Genomic DNA, 26456 nt, shown 5'->3' on the forward strand with positions numbered 1-26456 from the left:
CACAGTCTAGTGAGCATGTGCAAAATGAGATTTTTTTCAAAGGCTTACAACATCCAAATCTGGGCTGATTTTCACTGGAACAGCGAAAGGCACCACCCTGACACAAAGGCCCCTCCCTTTCCAATTGCAAGTCACTGCCCAAACTGCAGGAGTGCTAGAGCTTCTCAAGGAAAATGTAGCCAGAACTTTTTAACATGGGCAAAACAGTATATTTTAATAACATTATTCTTTGAGATGGTTGAACCTTGTTGGCTGAAACATTCCAAAAATTTTCAGCCTGGCATGGCAAACACCTGGCATGGAAAATTTTAGTCCATATTTTTTAAGTTTGGCAACGTTATAAGCAACTGAACACGGGGTCTTATATTGGTAAGTGTTGGACAACCTTTATAGAATGTTCTACCAGCCTCACCTATAATAATTTAATAAAATTAAAGCTGAGCTAAAACAATTTCAAAAATTACCAAAAGGTCAGGTTTGCTAATCCTAAACTCCAGTAAATGTAAATGACTAATGAGAGAGCCCCCTAACATTGGAGTTCACGCCATTATCACTGGAATCAAGTTCTGCCAATCTTCACCAATTGCTCAAAATGTAATTTGGACAGAAAAATATTTTCCTGCATTTGGGAATAATTTGGTTCTGCCGGTACTGGGCAGAAAATACGAGATAGATGGTGCCATCTACGTTTCATTCCTTGGATATAATGGGAAATGGGAATCTTAACTGCCTTCTAATAAAGTAATATCTAAAACACATCTACTTTTGATACTGCTTTTCTGCAGCTGATGACTAACTCACTGAACTGCAACTTTTGTATGGTTTGTGTTACAACCTTAACTGTATTTTAGACCAGCATAACAATTCCATTTCACTAGAAGACAGTGAGCAAGACAGCAACACAAAAGGCTTAGCTCAGTGCTCCTGCACTATTTGTGCCAGCTTCCTGCCCTTTGAGGAAGCTGTGAGATTAACTGCAGTTTACACAAGAGAAAGAAGAACAAAGAAGAAATTCACTCACAAGTGGAATATGTTTTCGGCCCTAAATGGTTGGTACTGATTACCTTTGTAGTCTCCCTCTGAGTGCAGTTGGAGTCACTGTAGGCACTTGCATTAAAACATCATCTTTCATAAACAAGAGGGACCTAGTTGAAGGATTATCTAAGAAGTATCTTTGACTTTGAAACTTGCTCCTGACCCGTTGGCCTATCAGGGCCAAAATTTCTTTGCATGCTGTGCAAAGCCATCTCCTTGGCTTTTAAATAAGGGGTGGACGGGAGATTGGCAGAGTTTGGGTCTAGCTTATTATCCTTCTATTCACTGTTGGACATTTATTTGCATATTAGTTTATGGGGTAAGTGCTTGGAGCACAGAATAGCCATTTATCTATGTTTTGTTTTTAATTTTAGTAAATAAATATTGTGAATGACTGTGGGCTAGCCCTATATTTTTACATCTCACCACCAAAACACAGAAGGCAAGAGTTGTGTGTTATATGTTACAAAGAAGGTTTTGCAAAGTGTCTTGACATTGGTGATGTTCTTAAATGAGGGCAAAAATACAAACAAACTCTGTTGTGATTTATTTTTTATAATGTTGGATCAAAATATATTTTTTGAAATTGAGCAAGATTAATCTGTAGTTTTGGTCTGGTAAAAAGACATGCTGGGTTAGTCTAAAACTAATGCTTGGAGCAAAACAAATCCATCTTGTAGCACTTTTTTTTTTTTTTACCCAATTTTTGTGGGGTTTGTTTTTTTACTTGAGAATTCTGACAACTTCAAATTTAGACTGAAATCAAACCCAGATTAGTGAAATTAGGCAAAATGCTATCCAAACTGCCATAACTTTTTTCTGAGTATTAAACAAAGCTAGAACTGCCAAATGCCTAGCTAAGCCTTCCTCAAGTGTTTCACAAGTCCACCTATAAGAACAGACTACATAAAAAAAAGAAATTGTTGTCCACTGGCTGAAAGACTATCAATTTTTCATAGGCTTGGAAGGATTAGATTTTTATTGGTAATGGTTGGTAAATATCAATTTCACATCACGCCCACAAACTGCCAAAAAAAAATTTCATCAATAATAATCAAAATTTATAGTAGGCAAAGTAAGAAAAATGCTGCGTGAAAACTTACTACAGTTTGATTTAAGAATATTTACTTTGTATATTTTGACATGTGATACTACAATTCTGCCAAGCCTATTTATGCATTGCAAACCATTGTTTCTGTAGTAGCTGCTTGCCATCTAATAGTCTTATTTTCAATGAATTTGCAGTTGGTACAAGTGAAGTATCTTGTGAGATTTAACAGGAGAGTATTAAGTGGGGAAAATGTAAACTACCCATTTAAGTAAACAATTGACATCTTCAAAATTTACTCTAGACTTTAGTCGTTTTCTTTTGCCTTCAGCTGGATAGAAAATCTTATTTGTATAATATTTACTTTAAAAAATACAACAGCACTCTCAGAAAACTCCTGGATTAGTTTTGTTTACTGATGTCATTGGTGCTGCTACATCAGAGCTAAATACTGGGCTCCATTTGCCAGTCAATAAACCCCATAAGACTGCTTAAACTGGCTCCACACCAGTCTGACCAGTTGCAGGGCTCTCTTGCCTGAAATGCAAGGGAGACAGTGAGAATCCATGCCTGTTCCACGGACAGGAAGCAGTGAGAGCCTCACCTCCATTACTGGCTGATGCCCCTCTGTTCACCTAACAATGGGTCCATAGAAATTGGCTGCACTCAATCTGGCAAGCTTCTTTTGAATGGAGAAGGTGGGGGTGGAGGCGGTGTCAGGATCGGGTTCTTCATCTTTGTGAGGCAGACAGAAGTACACATTTGTTTTCCGGATCTATGGCTGCAACACACTGTGTAAGAGCTAGGTATTATTAATTGTTGGTGATGAGGGGGTAGGCCAGAATGGCCCACTGGGAGATCAAAGCCTCCTTCTCACTCTGCCCTCCTTGGATAGCCATGGGATGATACACTGCCTAGCTAACAGCTCTGGTTTGTAGCTGTCAGCCAGGAGTGAATTGTTCAAGCTGATGGCCCATTCGCTCCTTTTAACTTCATAGGAGGCAAACCCACCTTTGAGATTTTGAAAGAGATGCTGTCACCTCAAGGTCCCAATTTATCATATACAGCAGCAGTAGGACTTAGTGGCACCATGGATTGTTACCCAAGGAGGAGGTGGGGTTAGGTAAGTGCCTGGGGGATGGAGGGAAGGCATGGGGAAGGGAGCAACCCTTTCCCCCCTCTTCCAAATTGTACTCATCTCTGTGGAGGTGTAGCAGTGCTGCTGTTTCCATACAGCAGAAATGATTAGAATCAATTTGTATCCCTTAATTTTGTTAGCTCTTCTTTTCTTTTCCTTTTCTGTGATGTTTGTAGTGGTTTTTGTCTTATGGACAAAATAGAAAATTAAAACTAATTAAGAAAGTGGCACATATTATTATTGAGCTACGATATAATTAGATAGTACTTACCCAGCAAACGAAAGTGAATTTAATATTTTCTAGGATTTAATCCTGCTCCCCTCCCCTTGCCAGATTTTTTAATTTCTTCTCATATTTAAACATAATGGGGAACAAACCAACTACCAATGTACACCATTTGAACTACAACCACATTTTAATGTCTTGCATTTTGTTAAGATTATTCATTATGAAACCTCTAGATACAACTAAGTTCCCAAACACAAACATACCTTCTGTAAGTCATGATCTTTAATAATATTCATACAGGGCCACATCCAACTCCCACGTAGGTCAGTAGAAAGACTCCTCCTGTTGATTTCAATGGGAATTCGATCAGACCCATAATGACCTCTGTATTCCTAAAGAGAGAAACTGTGTGTGAGAGATAATTGTATTTATATTGCGTGTGTGAGATAATTATGTGTATGTATATTGGGGGGGGGGACAATATATATATAATATAATATGGAAAAAAATAGGAGAGAGAAAAGGCCATTTGGCTTTTCTACCTCTCACCCTTAAATCAAAAAATCTATCCTCATAGACTCATAGATTTTAAGGTCAGAAGGGACCATCATAATCATCTAGTCTCACCTCCTGCACATTACAAGCCCCAGAACCTCATCCACCCACTCCTGTGACAGACCCCTAACCGCTGGCTGAGTTATTGAAGCCCTCAAATCATGGTTTAAGGACTCCAAGTTACAAAGAATCCACCATTTACACTCATTTAAACCTGCAAGTGACCCATGCCTCATGCTGCAGAGGACGACAAAAAACCTCCTGTCTTATTGTTTTGAAGTGATGTTATGCTATAAAATGGGTAGAGAAATCTTGGACAAGCATATCGCTGCCTTTTAAATATTTTAGTGCTAAATGTGTAATTTTATTAATGTATCTCAATTATGGTAAATGCATATACTTGAAAGCACTTTCCATGGTTAATCTTGTCAGGGATTTTTGGTGTGAGGGGGAGGAGGTTTTGTTTTGTTTTGTTTTGTTGGCGGGGTTTTGGGGGGGGTAGGAGGGGTTGTTTCTGTTTTGGAATACCAGCACATATGAATACCTGGTCCAAAATAATAAAAAGAGAACTTGATTGTGTGTCTTTAGCAATTATCAAGAATGATCTCTAAATGTTTCTTTTGTTATTGAAGTTTAACTTCCTTCTACAAGATGTTGTTTTTATGACACAAAAGTGTGTCATAAAAAATTAACATTTAGGTATAACAAGGAGATGTTTTTATTTCATTTAACATCTGTAGCAGATGTGAAATATGTAATTATTTTTGTAAAAGACTTCATAACTTTCACGATTCTTTTGTTTGGCACATCTTTCTTTTATTGGGCATTTTAGACAATTGATAAGCATTATTCAGTGGCATATGGTCTGAGTCTGACGTGCTTTGAAAAGAGTACAGAGTACTAATAATGAGGATTCTGTGAAAATGGGAAAACCAGCACAACAGATATGCTTTGAGAAAGTATGGGTTTTTAGCATCTTGAAACAATATATCACACTCAAAGGGACAGAATTGGGCTGCACAATCTGTTAGCTCATTCTTGTCCAATCTGGTCTCCTCCTTTCTTTTGGAGCCAGCATTGTCATCAACTTGCTGAATTATACTCTGACTGGAATGTATTTCAGGCACAGAGTAATGTATCTACTTAAATGGAATCCTATCTTTCTACAAAAGCTTTTTAAGTATAATAAATTTTAAAATATAAAAAACAGTTCTATTAGCTTAAAGTAAATGGTTCAACAGTTTACATATGTGCAGGCACAGAGAAAATGACTACTTACTAGTTTCAAAAAAATCTAGCGAGTTTAGAGAAAAGTTTATTTCTGCCATTTATAACCTTTCTTTTTTTTTTTTTTTTTTTTTTTTGGTATTAATTAATATTTTGCAATGATTACAGACTCCAGTTCAGATTTCAGAGGTGTTTATTAACAGCTAGCTTCTTAATCAAGCTACAGTATGGGGAAGAATGGGAGGGTTTTGTTCATATTTTAAAAATCTATGCAAGTTAGCCCAGGTTACCCAGCATGAGCCCAATTTTGCTCTCATTGGAATCCAGAGAAAAATTCCCCTTGACTTCAGTTGGGGCAGGTTTTAGCCCTAAATTAGTTTAATATTAATTTATGTTAATGTGTGTATATATACACATACCCTAATTTCAATAAAATGTACAGTGTCTTATAGCCATGTTGCTGTATTTAGATTGTTCCTTTTTCTATATCAGAGTTTAAGAAGAAATGTATTACTTTTTTAAACTTTTTAAGAAGGATGATTACATTTATGTTCACTCTACATTTTACTATATATTTGATGTAGAAACTTTGATGCATCTCACAGTATGTCATGTTGGCGTTAGTGTATTTTTTTTGACTGAGTAAAAATTATTAAATGTACCTAATATTTATCTTATTATGTAGAGATATTTAATACTTTTGCAATAAATAGGCATACGGAAAGGAGTTCTGCTTTAAAATAAATTGTCATCAGAATTTTAAGCCCTGAATTGTGCCTATGGGTAGAAATAGTTTTGTTTATTGTATTGATTTATGTAAAAGTAAGGGGGTCAGCTAGAAGTGACTAGGATTCCCTGCTGCTAGAATGACAGGATAGTAGTGCGTGTGCCAGCTCTCCTGCTAAGGGTTCTTTAGTTTTCCTGTGGTAAATTACACTGCTTTGCAGGTATGACTAACATCACCACAGGACACTGCTGTAATACAAGTCAGGAGAAGAAAAAAATAACCACCGCAGATTGCAAAAAGGAAGAATAACTCCTCTGAATAAATTCCCAGCGGTGTGAATTTGGACTATTTTATGCTGGGAAGTACATGACCAAAAGGAATAGCACAGGTTCTCAGCTGAAAATAACTAATATTGTAAAACTGTTATTGCTGAAGAAATATTCTGATTGGGTGTGTTAGCCATTTGGCTAACAGGTGTAGACATTATAATCAGCCAATTTAATCCCTGTTCTTCATGGAAGAAAAAGATGCCCACATTCTGTATTAACATGGTATCATAATATAATGTTCATATTAACTATGAAATATATGTCATTAGACTAATAAAAGAAAATAAATCAGTCCAAAGCACATCGTTATTATGAGATAATTGGTACTAGGAACCAAAATGTTAACGATATTTTAGTACATTTTGGATTCTCTATTACTTCCATCATTGCTAAAGTAACTAACACTTCAACCAAAACTCCTTTAAAATTATTTGAAATGCTTTGCTCTGCTTCCCAAACTAGATTGCCTAAGTAGGTAAAATATATCAATATTCTATAAAGTGTATTTTTATTCTCAGGCCTTTGTAAAACTTATTTTTTTAAAGTGATGTGTTTTCTATCACATTAGGAGGAGTCTGTGGAACTACATTTTATGTGTTTGCTAGATATCCAAATAATTTTTATTTACCTTAAGAATATAATAAAGATAAATCCCAGAAAACAGTTTTCAACAAAATTAATGTTCTGAGCATCAGAAACAGAACATTTGAAAGGCTTTGCAGCAGTGATTATTAATGTAAAGTATTTTAAATTATGTAGATATTTGTTATTAATTTTCTCAATCTTGTATTGTATTGTTTCACTGATCCTTTGTTTTGTTTGTTTGTAGAGCTAGACACTAACTGGCTGTGCCATTTAGTGTTTACAATTAACAATGTTACCATGATTTGTGGTATAATATTGTCGATGGTACTCACGGTGTCATCAAGAAACCATTGACTAGTGACTGGGTTTAAAAGCCACTGGCTGTAATTGTATTAAAACAACACGAAACAATAAATAGCATTAGCAATAAAATAATAGAACAAATATTTAGAGACAAATCAATAAGCATTTTGGACCAGAACGTGAAGCCTTTTCTTATATTGATGAGCTGTTACTAATAGGAGTAATCCCAATGAAGTAATTAGTATGTAATTAGTCATCTAGGCAAGTAAGGGATTCACAGTCTAGCATGAGAAGTTAATGGAATCATAAGCAGTAAGCAGCATGAATTTGTATACAATAAATCTGTCCAGAGAAACCTGATTTTTTTTTCTAAAATTGCAAAATCGTTGAATAAAAGAAAAGTAGTAGTTGCAGTGTGCATGGATTTACTGTAGGATTTGGTACTATAAACTACAAAATCATATTTGAAATATTATTGAATTGGATTGGATAGGAACATACGAATTGGAATTGAAAATGGCTAATATAGCTAAATAAATGGTGTAAATAATTTATTGAGTTGAGGGAACATGTCTAAGTGGGTTACTTAGAATCTGGGTTAGACCCAGTTTTATTTTCATCATAATTAATGTTCTGGAAGAGGAAGTAAGCTACACCCGTCAGTACAAAGCTTGAACAGTTGTCTTTTTGATACTGGCACTTACAATTGAAAACTGTGCCAGGCAGACAGGGCACATACCAGGCAGACCAGGATACTTTCAGCATTCAAATTGCCCAATGCCAGGTTGCTCCTGAACTTACTATTAATTCATTTTGTTTTTAAAATTAGATAATGTATATATTACATTAATAAAACGGCTATAAAACTCTATTAACTTTAATTATTTCTCTCCCCCGTCCTTCATGTGTTGCTTGGTTTTTTTAAACTGTAAACTGTGCAGGGCAGGAACTGTGTGTCTGTGTGGATATAGACAATGCATAGCACATTGTGGTTGCAGATAGAAAACAGATAACTTATTAATAACAAGAACCCTAAAATATTAAAAACTTCTCAGAAGAATATTTAGTACTGTTCTAAATCATGTAACCATCCTCTATTGCAGATGAACGATGTTATAGTGACAGTAAGAGATTCTAATCTGAAGCTGACTCTTGCATTTGGAATAGGCATGCACCATGCTGGGCTACATGAGAGAGACAGAAAAACTGTGGAAGAACTGTTTGTGAATTGCAAAATCCAGGTTAATTTTTGTTTTTAGTAATACCAAAATGAGATTTTTATGCAGTTTTAAAAGTTCTCTTTGTTACATTAATTTTTCTTTCTGTTTTAGGTTCTTATTGCCACAAGCACATTAGCCTGGGGTGTAAATTTTCCAGCTCATTTAGTAATTGTTAAGGGAACAGAATTTTACGATGGAAAAACAAGGCGTTATGTGGATTATCCCATTACAGGTATTCACGTTAATCTTACAAATACCTAGTTGCTGAAATGCATTTCAAGCATATGCAAATATGAACTTGAATAATTTATAGTTTTAGGAACTGAACCTTTAAAAATCTATAATAGACACATGTTGGAATAGATTATTTGTTGTATTTTTGTTGTATAAATGTGACTCATGAGAGAACTATTCAATGTTTTTCATATATTCGTTTTTCCTTTTTTGGAAACCTTTCTCTTGCAAAACTACTGAGTTGGTATCATCCTAAGAGGCCATTAAAAAAAAAAAAAACTAAAAGCAAAAGACAGTTTGAACACGTACAGTACATTTTGAAGGAACGCTGTAAAATCAAATTTGGCCCGCAAATAAATTATATAAAATAAGTTCTTAAAAAAACATGTGAAAAGTAAATTGTTTCCATGAGTTTATTTTGTTATTATCCACTAGAAAAAGATTTTTAAACAACTATACATTCCTCTACACTAAGTGTTTGCAGTCGAAACATTGCAGCACTCTTAATGGATGAGACTCTGAAATTCCAATCTAATCTTGACTATAAGAAAACTAATATAAGTTTATTGGCCAAACTGAATGAAGCTAAAAAGTAAAGAAAAGCATAAATAGTGAAAGCTGAATAAACTGTATTTTAACTTCAGTTTTGATATAGAAATTCTAATTTTATTTCATGTCTGCCTCCAGTCCACCCAAATTTAGATAAACTGTGTTGCAACCATTTTAGAAAACTCCAGAGAAGTAAGACAGGAACAACTTTGAAAAGTTCAGACAAGGGAGAATATTAATTTGAATGGTACTAAGCCAGGACTAGCTAAAATTATTACAGGTTTCCTGGCTCATTTTATCTGTTACACTCAAGAAAGATAGTTTGATTTTAAACTGTCTGAAGCTTGGCCAGAAAAAGTGTGTTCCTAGGAATCTGAATGTTCTTTGTAACATAGTTAGAGATTGATTGCTTTTAACCAACCAGTGTCCCTTTGATAGAACACAGTTGGAACTCAATACATTATAGAGGATGCCCATCCAACTAGTCCATCATAGAGCTTAATTTAGTGTGAATGCCCTACACTCTTATTCAGGAAACTTTGGATCAATTTCCAGTCCAAGTCTCTTGCTTCTGAGTTCTGGCATGACCTGGGAGTATAGCCATCGCAGCACGCTTAACACTTTTGAGAGTCCTTTGTATCGTTCTTTGGCTGCTCTAACGATAGTACTAACTGTCTCTGGATAAGGACACATCTAGCCCCTCCTCAGTTGTAAGAATAGTGATACTTGTCTTTAATACTGGTCATGAAGAATGAGCAGGAAAGAACCCAATTTGACAGTCTGCAGGACTGAAAGTTAGAAAACCCTTTTTTAAAAGTAAATAAATAAATTGAACAAAATCAATATGGAATCAGTGAGGCACAATAAACACAGAGCCCCACTATGCTTTTTTTATAGACTTGCCTTTCAGAGTATAGCTGCACACTTAAGTGTATTGTGTGTGGATTCTTGAATAGGCTTTGGGTATTGTGGGTCTGTTGATCCTTGAATAAGCTTTCAAGGGAAATGTCACATTCTGTACAGTAGCATTTTCCCCCTATTTTTGTAGATTTAATTTTGCTGTCTGTAATTTCACAGAAAATTATGGTATTGGAAAAGGCTAGTTTTAAATAGATCTAATAATGCTTTCACATGGTCTGGTTTGAAAAGGTATTTTTTGTTGTTGTTTTAACTTTCTATAAAATAGTGTTCAGGGTATTTGAAAGTTGTGAGGAAAAGGGATTTTAGTTTTGCCGATCAGCAGTTTGATGAGCAGTGTGTTCTTTTTGCACTTAACGCAAATTATCATATGTCCCTGGTCTTGTCTGCAATACAGGTTTTGTCTACACTGCAAAGAAAAACCTGCATCACTGAGTCTTAGAGCCCAGGTCAATTGACTTGGGCTCACGGGGCTTGGGCTGCAGGGCTAAAAATGACAGTGTAGATATTCAGGATCAGTTTGGAGCCTGGACTCTAAGACCCTCTTCCCTTGCAGGCTTTCGTAGCATTGGCTCCTGCCCAAGCCTGAACGGCGGCACTACTGTTTTTAGCCCCACAGCCCAAGCCCTGTGAGCCCAAGTCAGCTGATCTTTTCCTCTGAGATTTGGTGCAGTGGGTTTTTTCTTTGCATTGTAGACATATCCACAGAGACTTTGCTGGCATAGCTTTGCCAGCAGAGCCCCTTAAGGAGATTGAGCGTATTCTATCAGAAGGAGGTTTTTTCTACCCGCATAGCAACACCACCTCCATCAGTTACATTATGTATGCTGACAAAAGCACTCTGATGTCTGCATAGTTGCATCTACACCAGCAGCTATGTCAGCTGAGTTCACACTCTTAGCCAGCCGCTATAGTTATGCCAGCAAAACTTTGTAGTGTAGACCAACCCCGTCTCACTTTCAGTTCTGCCCCTAGGTATGCCTGTTTAACTTCTGTTTAAAATCTAATAGGAGTGTAGAACAAGTTCAGATGTGGTATAAACTGATTCATTTCCATTAAAATTACCTGCCTGTTCTAGGGCTGAATTTCGTGCCTAGTGTACAAGTCAGGGCAGAATGAGGTCCTTCAATTACTTGCACATAGGCCAGTAGTTTGAAAATAATAGCAGAGCCTAAGTTCCTAAGTTCACATCTGAATTTAAGCATGGTTGGAGAGAGTACAAATCTGAGGTTTTGGGGTGGGCCAATCTCTGATACAAGACATTCACTCAGCCAGTTGGATTGCTTTTGACATTTCAATAGTTTAATCCAAGCAGTGTATAGTCAGTAAAGAAAATGTTGGGTTTGTCTAGCTATACAGTGGATATTGGCAAAAATCATTTCCTGATGCCTTTTGGTAAATCCATTTCATATGCATTATCGTACACTATTTTAATGCACTATCAAATAGCAGGAAATATTTCATCATTCTCCCTTGTAGGCATCTATTCATAAATACCATTTGGGGATCCATTTCATTTTATAGTTGAACATCAGTCTTAATTTAACAATGAACAAACTGCATAAAGATTATTGTTGTTGTTTATATAGCTCATAGAGAATACAGAACAGAAAATATAAAAAAGTTAAAAGGTAAACAGTAATTCATGCTTGAAAACTATTTTCTGGTTTCATTTATATTATTCATATTGAGGTACAAGCTAAAGGCCCCAAACAAAGCTCAAGGCTCTATTGGGTGTGGTGTAATACCACCAGTAAAACAAAATCAGTGCTTGCTCTTGAGAACTCGCAATCTTAGCTAGTAAGGCAACACAAACAAATGGATAAACAGACATACAGGGTGGGGTGCGGGACCAGGTAACAACAAAGACAGATGTGTTTGTATAATTTGGTAACCTTAATGCTCATAGTAGTCACAACTGGGCTGTCAGCCCAATCTGTATCAGCCCAACGGTGTGTTTTATAGACATCACAACAGAATGGATTTTAAGGAGGGATTTGAGTCTTTTCATTTGAATGTTACTGTACCTGCTTAAATTCTTATCATAGGGGGAGCTAGTTGTGACCCCTGTATTTAGGTTGTCTAACACTTTCCATTATGAAGGATTCTTGTGACCTTTTCTTTAAGAAACAGCAACATCTCTATTGTTTGCAGTTCTTTGATACACCTCAGGAAGAAACACCTCAACTGATAGAAGATGCCTTTTCTTTTCCTGTGAAATTCCATTCAGATCTAGCTGAGTTGTAAATTGTTAAAAATCACAATGTCCCTTCTCTCACTTGCATTCCTCAGAACATTTTTGGCAGCCTGACAAAACTACTGAATGTTCTAAAAATCCCACCACTTGCCAGCGCCAACGCACCAGCAGTAGAAGAAGACACTGCACTGGCAATGCGGGGGAGCTACCAGAGCAGCTGTAGTAGGAGCATGGGGCGGGGGAAAGCCAGAATGGGCTTTCCTGACCGTCTCTTTCTCCCCCACCAACCTAGCATATTTCCCTAGTGTTCTATTTCCCAGCATGGGGTCAGGTATTCCTCCAACTTCCAGAATGAGGACAGAGAGAGAGTGATCATTGAACTGGGCTCACCTGTAAGAACCAGGGATCCACTGTCATAGGCCCCCCACCCCCACCTTTGGACATGGAGCAAGAACACCCTCCACTCCTGGGGAGAGGGGAGAAGCAACAGAGAGAACAAAACCAGGCTCTCTTCCATAATGTTCCCCACCATACCTATTATTTAGCCCCAGCACTCCATCTATCATGTGGGGCCCCACAAGAGGCAGGAGCTATCACCTCCTGGCAGTGGAAGAGACAGATCTACCAGGTACTTACCTGGCCCCATACATTATCATAATATCATAGAGCTTCACAATCTTTAATATGTTTATCCATACAACACCCCTGTGAAGTTGGGAAGTGCTTTTATCTCTGTCTTACAGATGGGTAACTGAGGCACAGAGAAGCTAAGTGACTTGGCCCAGGTCACACACAGAGTCTGCAGCAGAGCAGGGAATTAAACCCAGATGTCCCTATGCCAGGCTAGCACCCTAGCCACTGACCTTCACTATGTGGGAGGCTCCTCTGAGCATCCTTTAGACCAGTATGTGGCACCATTCCCCTATTCTGGCATGCTAATGAAGCTCAATTGATAGACGTCTGTAGTTGTTCCCACAACTCTGGAAAATTATATTTAAAAAAATGTTAACAAAGCATTTGCAAAGTCAAACACTAGAAAATTAGGAGCTGCTAAATCTGTGGTTGCCCATGAGTCCTTAATTGAGCCCTCTTGTGCAAATGCATTATGGTCTTTGATGCATCTGATGAAGTGGGTTTTAGCCCACGAAAGCTTATGTCCAAATAAATTTGTAAGTCTCTAAAGTGCCACAAGGACTCCTCGTTATTCTTTACCATAATTTTTCATGTGTAATTATTATTTGTATTTGAGGCCCCAGTAAGGTTTGGGGTTGCATTGTGGTTGGTGCAGTGCAAACACTTAGAAACACATAGTCCCTGCCAAAAAGAATTTTCAGTCTGATTTTAGACAAGATTTAGCCAGTGGGAGTAACAAACAAGGAAGGGTAAATGAGGTTATAGAGAAACAATATATCCTATGCTGTAAATTGTATCGAAATAAATGTATTTATCATCTGTTTTGTAGATGTACTTCAGATGATGGGACGTGCTGGTAGACCACAGTTTGATGACCAAGGCAAAGCTGTGATTTTAGTCCATGATATTAAGAAAGACTTCTACAAAAAGTTTCTTTATGAACCTTTTCCAGTAGAATCAAGGTAAAGTTTGACAGGAAAGAAAACAGATAAAAGTGCATACAGCAAATGTGAAGTAGATGAAAGTGAAGTGGGACATAGATGCACCAAAATATTGGGACCTCTAAACGCAGTAGTCCTTCCATGTGTTTAGTGCATCCCTAGATAAATGTTATTCTGCTTCTGGGTGCTTCCTCAGGCTGTTTTGAAAGCGAATTTAGAATAATTATTTATGCTCCCGACAACTCCAACAGAAAATTTGGTCACAAAAGTACTTAGTAGGGAGAAAAAAATCAGATAAACTTTAAGTACTTTTCGCATGGGATTTTCAAACTATTCTAGACCTATTAAAAGATATAGAGATATCAAGCTCAAAGGGAAATGTATCTTGTAAACAATTGCTAATACTTCTTTCAAGGTGGGAGCTGCAAAATTTTTGAAAAATAGGAAAACAAAGAAATATTTCGGATTCTCTCCTAACCTCACTAGTTAATCCATGATCTATCATTTGTTAGTCAATTCAATGCAAGTACATATAACGGTAGCTAGTATAATCCCCTCTATCATAGACAATCATGTACCCTTTTTTTTCTTAAGGAACAACTAGGGTTTATAAACCTCTTTAACCAATCAGATGTTACCTACAGATGTGCTTTGTTTCAAATACTTATGCTTAGTGTTTGTCACACTAGAAAAAATGCATAGAAAAGTATATTATCAGTAGAAACAAAAAAAACCTGAAGGAAGTCTTCAGTATGATGTAATTCTAGACAAAAAACGGGGTATTAAAATGCAAATTTTTTACCCAGACCATATTATTTTGGCAATAAACCAGGCAGCCTTTCTATCTGATTCCTAAGAAGTATCTCTAAAAATAGAAACATTCTCTTAATCAAATACACAAATGATCATCCTGATTTTTTCATTGAAATATTATTGAAATGTTCATTATGTTATTTAATATAAACAGATAATATGCTGATAAATTTTGAGACAAAGACTTAGAGATTGACCTTAATCTTATAAATCTCTGATTACTTGAGACACATCTTGGTTTCTGGTTATGATCATCAAAGGCTTTTGAGCTAGAGGCTCTCTGGTATAAAAGAGAGGTTGCCATTGGCATGTGTTTTTTTCCGAAGGTTCCTAGCTTTGGGACTCCTTCCCTCCTTTTGTATACCAAAAGGTTGTATTATATGTTATTCCCTTTTGGTTGCATTTACCGTTATATTTTCAGTAAACATTTTAAAAATAAATTGATATTTCCATGGCACAATTACAGGAATAGCTGCACTTCTGTCCCCGTCTGGTCTCTCTAAGCACTCCACCTCAGATGTCAGGCTTTGTCTTGACCTCTCCTAAGTTGGAATTCCAAGCCAGCACTCCCTATCTTAGATCATGCCCTATACTACAGTACTCAGTAGGAGTATCTACACTGCATTGTAAACCTGAGCCTGTGGAATGCAGGTGTGTGGACTTGGTGTTTCTAAGCCCATGATTGAGCATCCATACTGCACTGTACACCTGGGTTTACAGTTGCTGGGCCTGGGTTTCACAGTTGTGCTAACATGTCCATCTTGTACTATGCAGACCTTCTGACTTGGGCCTGCAGTTTGACCTGCATCCATATGCAAAATAACAGGGCTTAAGCCCAAGTGACAGCGGGACTCTGTCTCTGATCCATCCCCTTAGCAGGGTCCTAGGATCTGGGTCCTGAGTTCCTGCTGACCTAACTCAGAATGATTTTTGTGTGTATACAGAAGGGAGACCTGGGTTCAACCTAAGTGAGAACTCGAGCTTAGTGTGCAGTGTAGACATACCCAGTGTATCAACCATGTTTATCCAGCAGGTCCAACTGAGTTCAGACATCTGTGGTTCTTCCCTTTGGGAGTCTATAGTCAGTGATGTACAGTTACAAAACAGCCTTTATAAAACCAAAGTATTGTTTATTTTAACAGTAGGAGCAAAATATTTTGAAGAAAATAATTTTAAAGCAGTAAACAGATTACAAATATCGTCTCACCTAAAGGTTTACTATCCCCAGATGGTAATGTAGGCAGGCCTAACTTCTTCAGACCCCGGAACCAGGTGCCTGTGTTTCTGGCTGGCTACCCCAAACAACTCCTCCCTCGCTTGAGAGAGAGAGAGATCCTAAAGGGCTGTAACTCAATTAGTTGACAATTAAATCCAAAACGCAGTACTCTTAAACTGCCAACATTCTTTTTTTCTGCTGCATTCCTGGGCTTTACCCCTTCCGGCCAAAATTAGTTTTGCAGGTTGGCTCCAGGGAAAGTAAAATCTTCAAACCTTAACATTTGGACATTGTCTCTTAACAATCCTCAAGTGTTTGCTTCAGGGATTGCTTATCTTGAGCCATTATTTCCATGTCTGCTTGTTTTTCCTTACCGCCCACTATTAAACTAAACCCATATATTCATACAGTAAACATCCCAACAACAAGGTAAACATGCAGTATGCATAAATGATTCCAGACAGCTACAATTCCATCCCATTCGAAACATGTCCTAAGAGTACTGCGTTTTGGATTTAATTCTCAACTAATTGAGTTACAGCCTTTAGCATGCACAAGTTGCATCCTATTAGCATGAGATGGTTGCTCTAACCTGTAATGATGATTGTGACATTACGAGAACATTTCCCACCCCATCCCCGTGGGAAAAAAAATATTTTTAGATTAAAAATTTTAAACTCTCTTTAAAAAGGTGTTTTTGCTTTTTATAGACAAGGGTTGTGTGTGTTGGTTATGCACAACTCCACAAAATACAATTTTTGTCCTTTGTAAAGTTAACAGATGCCTTTTTCCATTGTGTCCTTTAGTTTGTTGGAAGTGCTCTCTGATCACTTGAATGCTGAAATTGCTGCTGGAACTATTACTTCCAAGCAGGATGCGATGGATTACATCACCTGGACTTACTTCTTCCGTCGTCTTATCATGAACCCTAGGTGAGTGTAAAATGAAAAAGTAATGTAACTAAGTTTCCATTGTTTATAATTAGAGTCCAGAATACTCAGCATGTCTGACAATCAGGCTAATACAGACTCAGTCCTAGGAAAGAAAGGCACATGCAAATGGTTCACAACATTTCTCAAAATATGAAAACATCTGTTGGTAGATAACTTAGACTTTACATTTCAGTAACAATTAAAAAGTCATATTATTAAGAGGGCCTAATCAAAATTGCTAACCGTATCCCTAAATTAAAAGTCCAGCTGGTCAAATTGCTTTATATATTTCTCTTTATGGTTTTAATAGTGTTTTTAGTGATCACAGTGACATGTTATGCACAGCTTCCTATCGACAATCTATCATCAGCTGAATTGCTTAATCATCGATGGAATAGCTATCAGCTGTTTCTATGTGATGTTTACCATCTTTAGAAGAGATTGGGAAAGATGTAGTTGACCATTATTGTCATCTTTCCTTGCTCCAGCTGGTATGCAAACCATTGTGAGCTGTTCTAACCAGGTTGCTCCCCCTTTGCTTCAACATTGTTTTGAATATATGTTCACCAACCAAAATATGTAGAGAACAAAGGATTTGCCATTTCATAAATACCATCTGACTGACGCAGGATCATAATGCTCACGTAACCACATAGCAAATTCCATAGCACTTGGCAGCATTTTTAATTTGAGTTCCTTATAAGCAGTTGTGAGTGCTAAATTCACAAGTAGAAATAGTCAAATAACAAGTTGCCTTAACTTCAAGTTTAGTTCTTCATTAGTTCTATATTCTCCATCTAGGCCTTCACCCTGAATCTTTCTTAAGCAACCTTTGCAAGTGCATTTTGAAAATGGAAAATACAGAAAGTCTTTTCTTGTATGAGTTTGTTTTTGTGCTTATTAAGGCTACTGAGAGAAACCAGGTTGTGGATTTGCATGCACAAATGCTAATTCAGTGTAATGAGTAATCATAGGAGAACTTTATAAAGAAATGAATTCTAATACTGGATTTTCATGTTTAAATGATTTAATTAGTGGATCTAATTTGGCAAGTTTTCTGTCCAGCAGTGTCAAGCTCCAGTGTAAGTCTCCTTTGTAGAGAGGTTTCTTGAATACAAAATAGATTACATAGGTAGATATAGATACAATACAGTTATTATTTGACTAATGTGTAAACTGTCTAGGTTATACAAAACGTTCCTTACCTGAGGTTAATGTTTACTGATGCCCCTTACTTCTGAAGCATTTTTCTAATGATGGTACATAATATGAAAACGTACATTTCAAGTTATAACTCAACATTAATTTTTAAGGACAAATTGCTGCTTTGAGCCAGAATCCCTGAATAATCTTGGCCAGGAGAGCAGCACATGTGATAAATGGAATGCAAAGTTTTCTCAACAGGTGCTGAGGGAGAAAGTGAATAAATCTGACCTGGAGTTCTCTGTGTGTAGTGGTGGTGTGGGTGGGAGACAGTCAAGTGGATGCAGAAGGGGAAGGGATAGGGATACTTACAGAATGGTTTTGTGGGGGAGATTAGGATCTGATTGTATGGGGAACACAGAATGATGTGGAGATGTGAGGCAGATAGTCCAGAGTCTTAAAAGGGTAGATCCGCTGAGCTGGTGAGGGCCACTTCAGAGTGAAGTCTGGTAGGCGTTGCTAATGTGGATGATGGGACAGCAGATTATGAAATAGGAGTCCTGCATCAGTTTGTGTGAGTGCCACACATGGAACAATACAGACGCAAGTTGAAGCCATCAGCAGCCTGCTTCTTATTTCCTCTCTCCTCCACCTGCATTTATGCACACAGTGTTCTTTCTAGATTCAGAGAGGCCTCAGAGAAGGGGCAGGGCAGGGCTAGGGTGTTCAGTTTTGTGCGATTAGAAAGTTAGCCTAGTCAGGCTAGTCAGTATTTCATTGAGAAGCACCTAAGGAAAACTCAGGTGCTTCAGGAGGAGGATTCCAGATTCATTCAAAACCACGCTTTTCCTTCTAAGCTAATTCCCAGTATAGTAATGGAGAGTACTGTGCCATAGAGGAGCTTCATTTTTTGAATGACATAAAACCAAGGTCCTAACCACTTGTAGTCCTTAAGGATCTAATATCTCCTTTCACACTAGTAGAAGTGTTCTGGCTATATTCCAGTTTTGATGCTTACAGTTTGTCCACGGTGTCTGAATTCCCCCTGCAGTTTCAGTTGGCTATATAATTCTTCTTCACTTCTGGCCCTAAGCTGTTTTGTAGCCTTCCTCTCCACTGTGAAACAGCTAATGCTTTTCATCCAACATGTGTTTGCATGGTGGTGAGTGAAGTAATTCCTGCATGCATGATTTGTAGAGTGTTTTGTGATTCTTTGGGTTGAAAGGTATTGTATAAATGTACAGTGATGTCATGTTTCCAAATGAACAGACTTAGATAGTATGTAATAGACTTAAATTCTCATTTATTTTATTGCCTATTATGTGCTACTGCTGTATAAACAAATTTAGAATCCGTCAAACTACACCTGCAAAGTCCAATAATAAAAAGTCATTAGTCTTATTGTAAACTCATGACTATGTAAACCATATTAATTTGATTTTTACCTTTTCTGAGAGAGAAATTAAGATCAAAACAAGTTTTCATTTTAAGTATCCAGGTATCTGATATAGTTTAACCTCTCTCTTTCCGTTGCTGAATAGCAATAAAAAGTTCATCACAATTTTCAAAATGTTAAAATAAATCCCAAAAAATGACCTCAGAACTTTTCATTCTTATTCTAAATTTGTGGGGCACCATATCAGACTTTAACATCTCAATACTTTAGAATGCATAAAATAGATATAAGAAAATGTTTCTGCAACAAATTTTAAATAATCTGTCATACCTTCTATATTAATATGTTTAAGTTATGGCATTGCAAATATGTAAATATTACATTATTTACTTTTACTGAGTTATTTTAGTTTCCCTGGTCTGTTGAATTGTTGAATCCATCTGTCCTGTTATCTGTAAGCAGGGTTCCTAACTTTATTGATAAAAAGAGTAATTGAGCCCATGATTAGGAGGGTGGGGATGTTGGCAGCTGGTATTGTTCAGGGGATGCTGAATAGTAGCCACTTTGTTAACTAGACCATGAATAGGCCTTGATGTATAAATGAGAGGGGCAGTCCGAATGAATACATCACAACATGCCAAGTTTCCAGTCCATTGTTTATTTTACTAAGAGCCAGTCATTTTTAAATATTCTAGGGATTTGAAATTTGTGTTTTGAGTTAAAGCTTTTATCTTGATTGCAAGCAGGTACTGTGCCATGCCACAAGGTGCTTCCACATCAATCTTTATTTATAAGGCTGTGGCCAAAGAGAATGAGACTGGCCAAGAATTCTGTTCTGTGGGAAAAAAAAAAAAAAAAAGTGAGATTAGCCTATCACAGCTGGCAGGTTGGAGACCTAGATAAAGACCACATCTCATCAGTAAGGAAAAGAGATCCTTGGCTTTGGGTGAAATTAATAGACTCTGTCCATTCTATTAACCTTGTGAAAGGATAGACTTCATTAGTCCAACTTTTTCTTCAAAAGGGAGACACCATTTGAAACATTTTTGAAAATCAAGCTCCAATATTTTATGCTACACACTTAATCAGAAAAAGAGGGATAGAAACCTACTACATATGTGACACTAAGCAGAATTAATTTTGCAGTTGGAACGTTAATGTGGTGATAAACTTTCTCTCCATATAGCTACACATTGAAGTGAGGAATTGAAATCACTTCTCTTTATGTAAATTGAATGTTCATTAATGACAGATTTTATTGTTGATTCATTCAAAGATTGTCCTTAAAAGATTTTCCATTTTGTGACAACCTTGGAGAATTTACCACAGTGAAAGAATAGTGTAGCATAAATTATAATAAAATAGAATTGTCTCAGTTAATTAGATGTTCTTATTAGTGCACAATTTTTCATTATATCTCACATACGCAGTTTCTTGCACATTGATTGGCTAAGTGTGTCTAATTTGCATATTATGGTTATTTCTCCTTCAAAGTGCAGATTCTATTACTAGACTGAGGGCTATTATTAACCATCCAAAGTAGCATAATTTTCATAATCAATCCATAGTTATTTCTCAGTGACCAAATAGCAATTATGCAAAACCCTCAGCATTCAATGACTAATGCCTTCATGATACCCATCTATATGCCCACAAGTTGTAAGAGCACCTAAATTTCTGACCCCCTATCAATCCTTTTGCTGCAGATAACTCTAGAAATTAAATACAATGATAATATAATACTCACATTTATGATACATATAGTCCAGTGATTTATGACATTGGCCAAAAACAGATTCTTCAAAGGAAGGTGTAAGAAATCTCATAATGGACAATTATTAAATGATCCATACCTAGAAATTTTCTTCATCACCATTTAGTTATTGGCATGTGCTCTTTAAATAGGAAGGTTTGTTTTCCTTACAAATGTGGTTTAACTGTGAATGTTCTTACTATTCACATAACTCGAATATTTTTAAAATTCTGCTAAACTCTTACCCTGAATAATACTTTGTGGTCATGAGTTCCACCGGATAATTTTTATTTGTGTGACTAAACATTTCCTTCCATCAGTTTTTAAATTTGTTGCCTTTTAATTTCATTGGATGATACTTTGTATTAAGAGAAAAGGTAACTCGGAGGACCAGAACAGTCTTCTCTATACCATTCATCGCTTTATGCAGCTCTTTCATGGCTCCTCTTATTCATCTCTTCTCTAAACCAAGTAGTATTAGGGCTTGTCTACACTTGGGATGTAACTGCACTGATGTAACTGCACAAATATTGGTACGTTTGTTTGTTTGTTTTTTGTTGTTTTTTTTTTTTTTTTTTTTGCACTGATGTAACTGCACTAATGCAACTCCCTAATATTGGTACGTTTCAAAAAGATAGGTGACTTTCACCAGAATGATTTATGCTGGTGTCAATCTGCAGTTAAGTCATGCTGGCAAAAGTCATTTTTTACACCCATATAGTAAATCTACACTAGAGGGTTGCAATAGTACAGTTGCACCATTACAAAAATTCCCAGTGTAGACAAGCCCCTAGGCTTTATTACCTTTCTCTCTCATTTTACTTTAAAAAGGAATTGTTCTTAGTAAAGAGGAGCTAAGTCTTCTTCAAAGGAAAAAGAGATGTGTATCAGAAGGTTAGGTGAAATGAGAAGAACGGAAGGGAAGAAGACTCAAAAGTTGTGGTACCCATGTTTGTTATGAATGGGGAAGTTTAAGGGTAATAGCCAATCAGAGTAGAGGGATTTATATTAATCAAAGTCCAGGGGTAAGAGGATGGGACTACATTGCAGCATAATAATTTATTAATACCCATAACCAGGACTAATAGACTGTGCTGATAAACACCAGTTTATCTACTTTGTGCTTTTGGCCTCTGAGTTTGTTTAGTTCCAGATGTTGGTTTTTACGTCATAAATATGAAGCACACTTATGTCACTATTTAAGTAGTGTAATGAGTTTATGTTTCCCAATTACCTTGGGAAGCACAGAAATATGATGTGACTCATATTTCTCTGGGATTGTGTATGTAAATGTAGTACTTTTTATTGACAGCATGTTTTGAGATTATTAAGTTGGTTCATTTCATTACCAAACAAAAATTATACTGTATATCAGTTTAGCAAAACCTTAATTTCAGTTCAATGGGTAAAGAAGGATCATGGAGTTGATAGTGTTAGTCAGAAATCTAGGTAATGAGGAATTTCTGCAGTACAGCCTTGTCTCTTGCTCATAAATCTTGGCGGGGTGCTGGGCGTTTGCAGAAGCATGACCTTCCTTCTCTTCCCTAATCTATTGTGAATGGTGAGTTCTTCTCTGAGAATGTTGTTAGACCCCAGCACTTGCACACTGAGAAGCCAAATCACGTGATCCAGCTGCTCTTCTGGATCATGCTTTGTCCAAATGGACTGTACATCTAGGCATACAACAGGAAAAGTAAGTAAGTGCCTCAAATGTACAGGTGCCCAGTGTTTCTGAATTTGTGGTAAAAACTCACTTATGTAGCAAAACTACATGTGAAGGTCTGAATTAAGGCAATAAACCCACTAGCAAATTCCTTTCTGACCTCCGAGAAAGTGGGATCTGATATCTTGGAGTCCTCTGATGAACATAATCCAAATCAAAAAAGGGAGACATAGCAGAGTTCTTGCTGCTGTGGAATATAAAGGAATACATTAAAATAAATATATAACCTGCCAAAAGCAATTTTTATTAATTTTCAGTAAGTAAGCAAATACGAGACAGTAGTAAGTAGACACATGTACTCATAAAGATTATAACCTACACATGCAATGGTAATATATCAGCCCAATAGTAACAAGCTCCAATGAAGCTGGACAGTTCCCTTCCCAATCAAACATACTGAATCACAGCCTCTTCAAGAGTTTGCCCCCAATACAATATACGCCCACAGACACTGCTGGGACTTGCTTACTGTGCTCCCCCTAACAGTGATGTGCTCAATAACATGGATTCACCACAAACATCTCACTGCCAGGAACGTTTTCAGAAAATGCCATTCCCAGTGAATTCCTCTGGCTGCCTAGGGCCACAAGCCAAGGGAAAGAACATATGAAGATGACAATGAATGCGTGTCCCTTATTAAAGTTTGTACGTAAAGGGTATTGTGTTTTCAAAATCATAAGTCTCAAAAAGCATACATTGAGTTTGGTATTCAATTTAGCTGATTTTGCTTAAAGAAAAAAAATCCTGAGAAAACCTTCACAATAGCAAGATTATTTGTGTAATATTTTCAGCTGTCTTTGCAACCCGCTTTCATTATGTGTGTCATTATTACTACCATATAACCTGAACATAAAAAACATGAGGCTGTAACAAATGACTTCACAGCATTGACAGTTATAGCAGGACCATTTCGAGCCTGATGAAAAATTTCCCAGAGAGATCTCAGGTCAGGTTTACATAAGCTAAACAGGAAACGATTGCCACTGTCCACATTAAATCCAAAATGTTTTGTGTAACTTCATCTACATTTTATGTTGCTACACGTCTCTCTGTCACTCTCAAATGATGAAATTCCACACTTGCTTAGATTAGATTAGATTAATAAATTCATGTTTCATGGTTTATTATTCTTGCTAAACTCTACTAGATTTGAGGATTTAAATATATTATTTTTAGACAATAAAAAGTTAGTTCCTTCAGTTTTTGATTGTTTAAATTTTATATACTTTGTACATTTTTATGTTACCAAGGGGTTTGTTATTGCTGTTTCCCAGTGGACTACTAATGGAAGTTAGCCTGTCTAGCCCATGTGCTAGATGGTGTTAGTATAAAACTGCCTTTGACTTTCACACCTCTCAGGGGACGAGTAATTGTTGTGTTCAAACAGCCTGTAATTGTGATCCCGCTGGCTTTCTCAGTACGCTTCTGGCTATTAGAATCATTAAACAACTCAGCACCTGTTAACAGCATTGTAAATATTCAACCCTGCTTGTGTGCAGGTTGAGCCCAATATAGGAAAAGGCTTACAGAGCCCAGCCTCATAAATTAGAGCTTCTGACAAGTCAATTATTGTGAAACTGGGTTTCACAGTGAAATAAATGAAATGGTGTGCTGATAAAAAGATAGGCTGTCTGTTTATAGCAAAGGGAAAATAATGACTAGATGGTTCAATGCAGTGAGCATGAAACGGCATTGTTTTTATTTTTTATCTGTAATTAAATAGGTAATATAGCTTCATAACAGAACTGATGTAAAGTACAGTTTGTACACTTTGAACATACTAGCATGCAAACAGATCTGCATTTATCAAAATACTATATAATCTCATTCATAAAATCATTGTTGAAATCAAAATAATATAGTCTTTTCAGTTGAATGGCTACACTATTTATTGGGATAAAAGTGCACTGAATGACTGAGAAGCTCCCTTGGGTGGGGTTAATATTATATTTACCCTATTACAGATACTAGTTAATATACGCTGACAGTACTTCACTCCAGATCACAAATAAGTTAAAAATTCTCCTTTTTGAAGTAGATTTGCATTGGGAACTTGGAAGATTTTTCCCTACAAAATCGCCAAAAGTGTAGATATCAGCAAATTTAGAAAACATCTGAAAAGGTCTGCAAAAATATTATGTTTTGTAGGGTTCTCAGAAGAAATTTGCCTATCATGATTTCTTGTTAAGCTGTAAAGAATGGCAAATTAGACAAAGAACATGTAATACAACAATAGTGACAAAGCTACTTTCAAGAATTTGATAAGATTAAATTACTAATATAAGGCCTGATCCTGAAAAATTCATTACATAGTGCTGTACGTAACTCCCAGAAATAAGCATTACCAGGATCAGGCACTAAGCTGGGATTATTTTATTATTGCTGTGTGCAATCTGAAAGAGAAATTTTAAAAAAGTCATGTCAATGAAAATAAAAGATAAAGATAAGTAAAATGCTTTCCATTTTTATCAATAAAATGTTATTTTGAAGGTTCACTGAGATAAGTTAATGATGTGTTGGGGAAAGGAATACAGGAATAACTTTCTTGCAAATTACCTTCTCTTTGGACAGGTCAGTTGCTCTGAATACATTATCACCTATGATACGCAAGTTTTTATCTAACACGCATTAAAGGTGGTTGGTTGGTTTGTTTTTACTTGGGCAGCACTCTTGCTTTGAACACAATGTAAGCTGAGTATATTGAAAATATTAGGGTCTTGTTGTAGTCATTTATACCTGTGCAAAAGTAGTTGTAATATGCTACCAATTCCAAATTTTTCACTCACTGACACTGGGTTTTACACCCACTTTGCCCAGGAATAATTGAATATGCAAGGCAGCAGAGAATCATGCCCCTAATTTGTGTCTGTGTATGATTACTAGAAAAGAAATCAGAAGATGCTTGTGTAGCTATTTAACATGCTGTTTATCTCAGGTAAGCTGCTTGAAGTAAAAACATGTAATCAGATAAAGAGGCTGCTAAAAAGTCAGTGTTACAGAAAATGATATTTTAAAAAAATCAGTTGAACTTCTACAATCTCTGATGCTCATGCTAGATTAAAGGAAACCTGTAGCAATTCACCAAAGAGTGTGTGGAATGAGACTTATTTTTCCTTATAAATTTTCCCACCTATGCTAACACCAGTGCATCAGCAACAGTCAGAGCAGTAGTGGAAACAGGGCTCTAGTCTGCTACTGGCTTTCTAGGCGCCCTGGTGTCTAACTGCTCAGAAGAGATGTTCAAAGCACTAGTAGCAGCAGCAGCTGGACTACTCTAGAACTTTCCATTGTAACCAGTGGTGGAGCTGAATGGGCAGTGGCAATGCTGGGAAATTTTAGGAAGAGTTCTAATGTAACTGAAGCAAAAGTGTTAATGAAAGAGCATCTTTATTTAACTGTAGCATCCATTTCATTGTGCTATTTTTGAATGACAAAAAAAATCAACTATTTACAGATTTGAGAGGCATAAGTTCACAGCAACTCAGTGTCCTCTTTTTTTATTGTGCTTTTGAATTCTTGACCTTTTCTATATTAAAAATGTTTAAAATAGTGTTTTAATTGCACCACTTTATTTCAGAATTTATTTTTAAATGTTTGAAACTAAAATTTAAG

At 36.6% G+C, this 26456-nt stretch overlaps 1 protein-coding gene across 1 annotated transcript in view; it reads left to right on the top strand.

The window, feature by feature from the left end:
• ASCC3 (activating signal cointegrator 1 complex subunit 3) overlaps window positions 1–26456 on the top strand; it is a 508554-nt gene that overhangs the window by 408835 nt on the left and 73263 nt on the right. The window contains exons 31-34 of the mRNA XM_054023229.1: window positions 8280–8417; window positions 8508–8628; window positions 13757–13889; window positions 16704–16829. Of these exons, the coding sequence (XP_053879204.1) occupies window positions 8280–8417; window positions 8508–8628; window positions 13757–13889; window positions 16704–16829 (518 nt within the window). The remainder of the gene's footprint in view (window positions 1–8279; window positions 8418–8507; window positions 8629–13756; window positions 13890–16703; window positions 16830–26456) is intronic.

Source organism: Malaclemys terrapin, chromosome 3 (genome assembly GCF_027887155.1).
Source record: "Malaclemys terrapin pileata isolate rMalTer1 chromosome 3, rMalTer1.hap1, whole genome shotgun sequence".
Taxonomy (NCBI): Eukaryota; Metazoa; Chordata; order Testudines; family Emydidae; genus Malaclemys; species Malaclemys terrapin.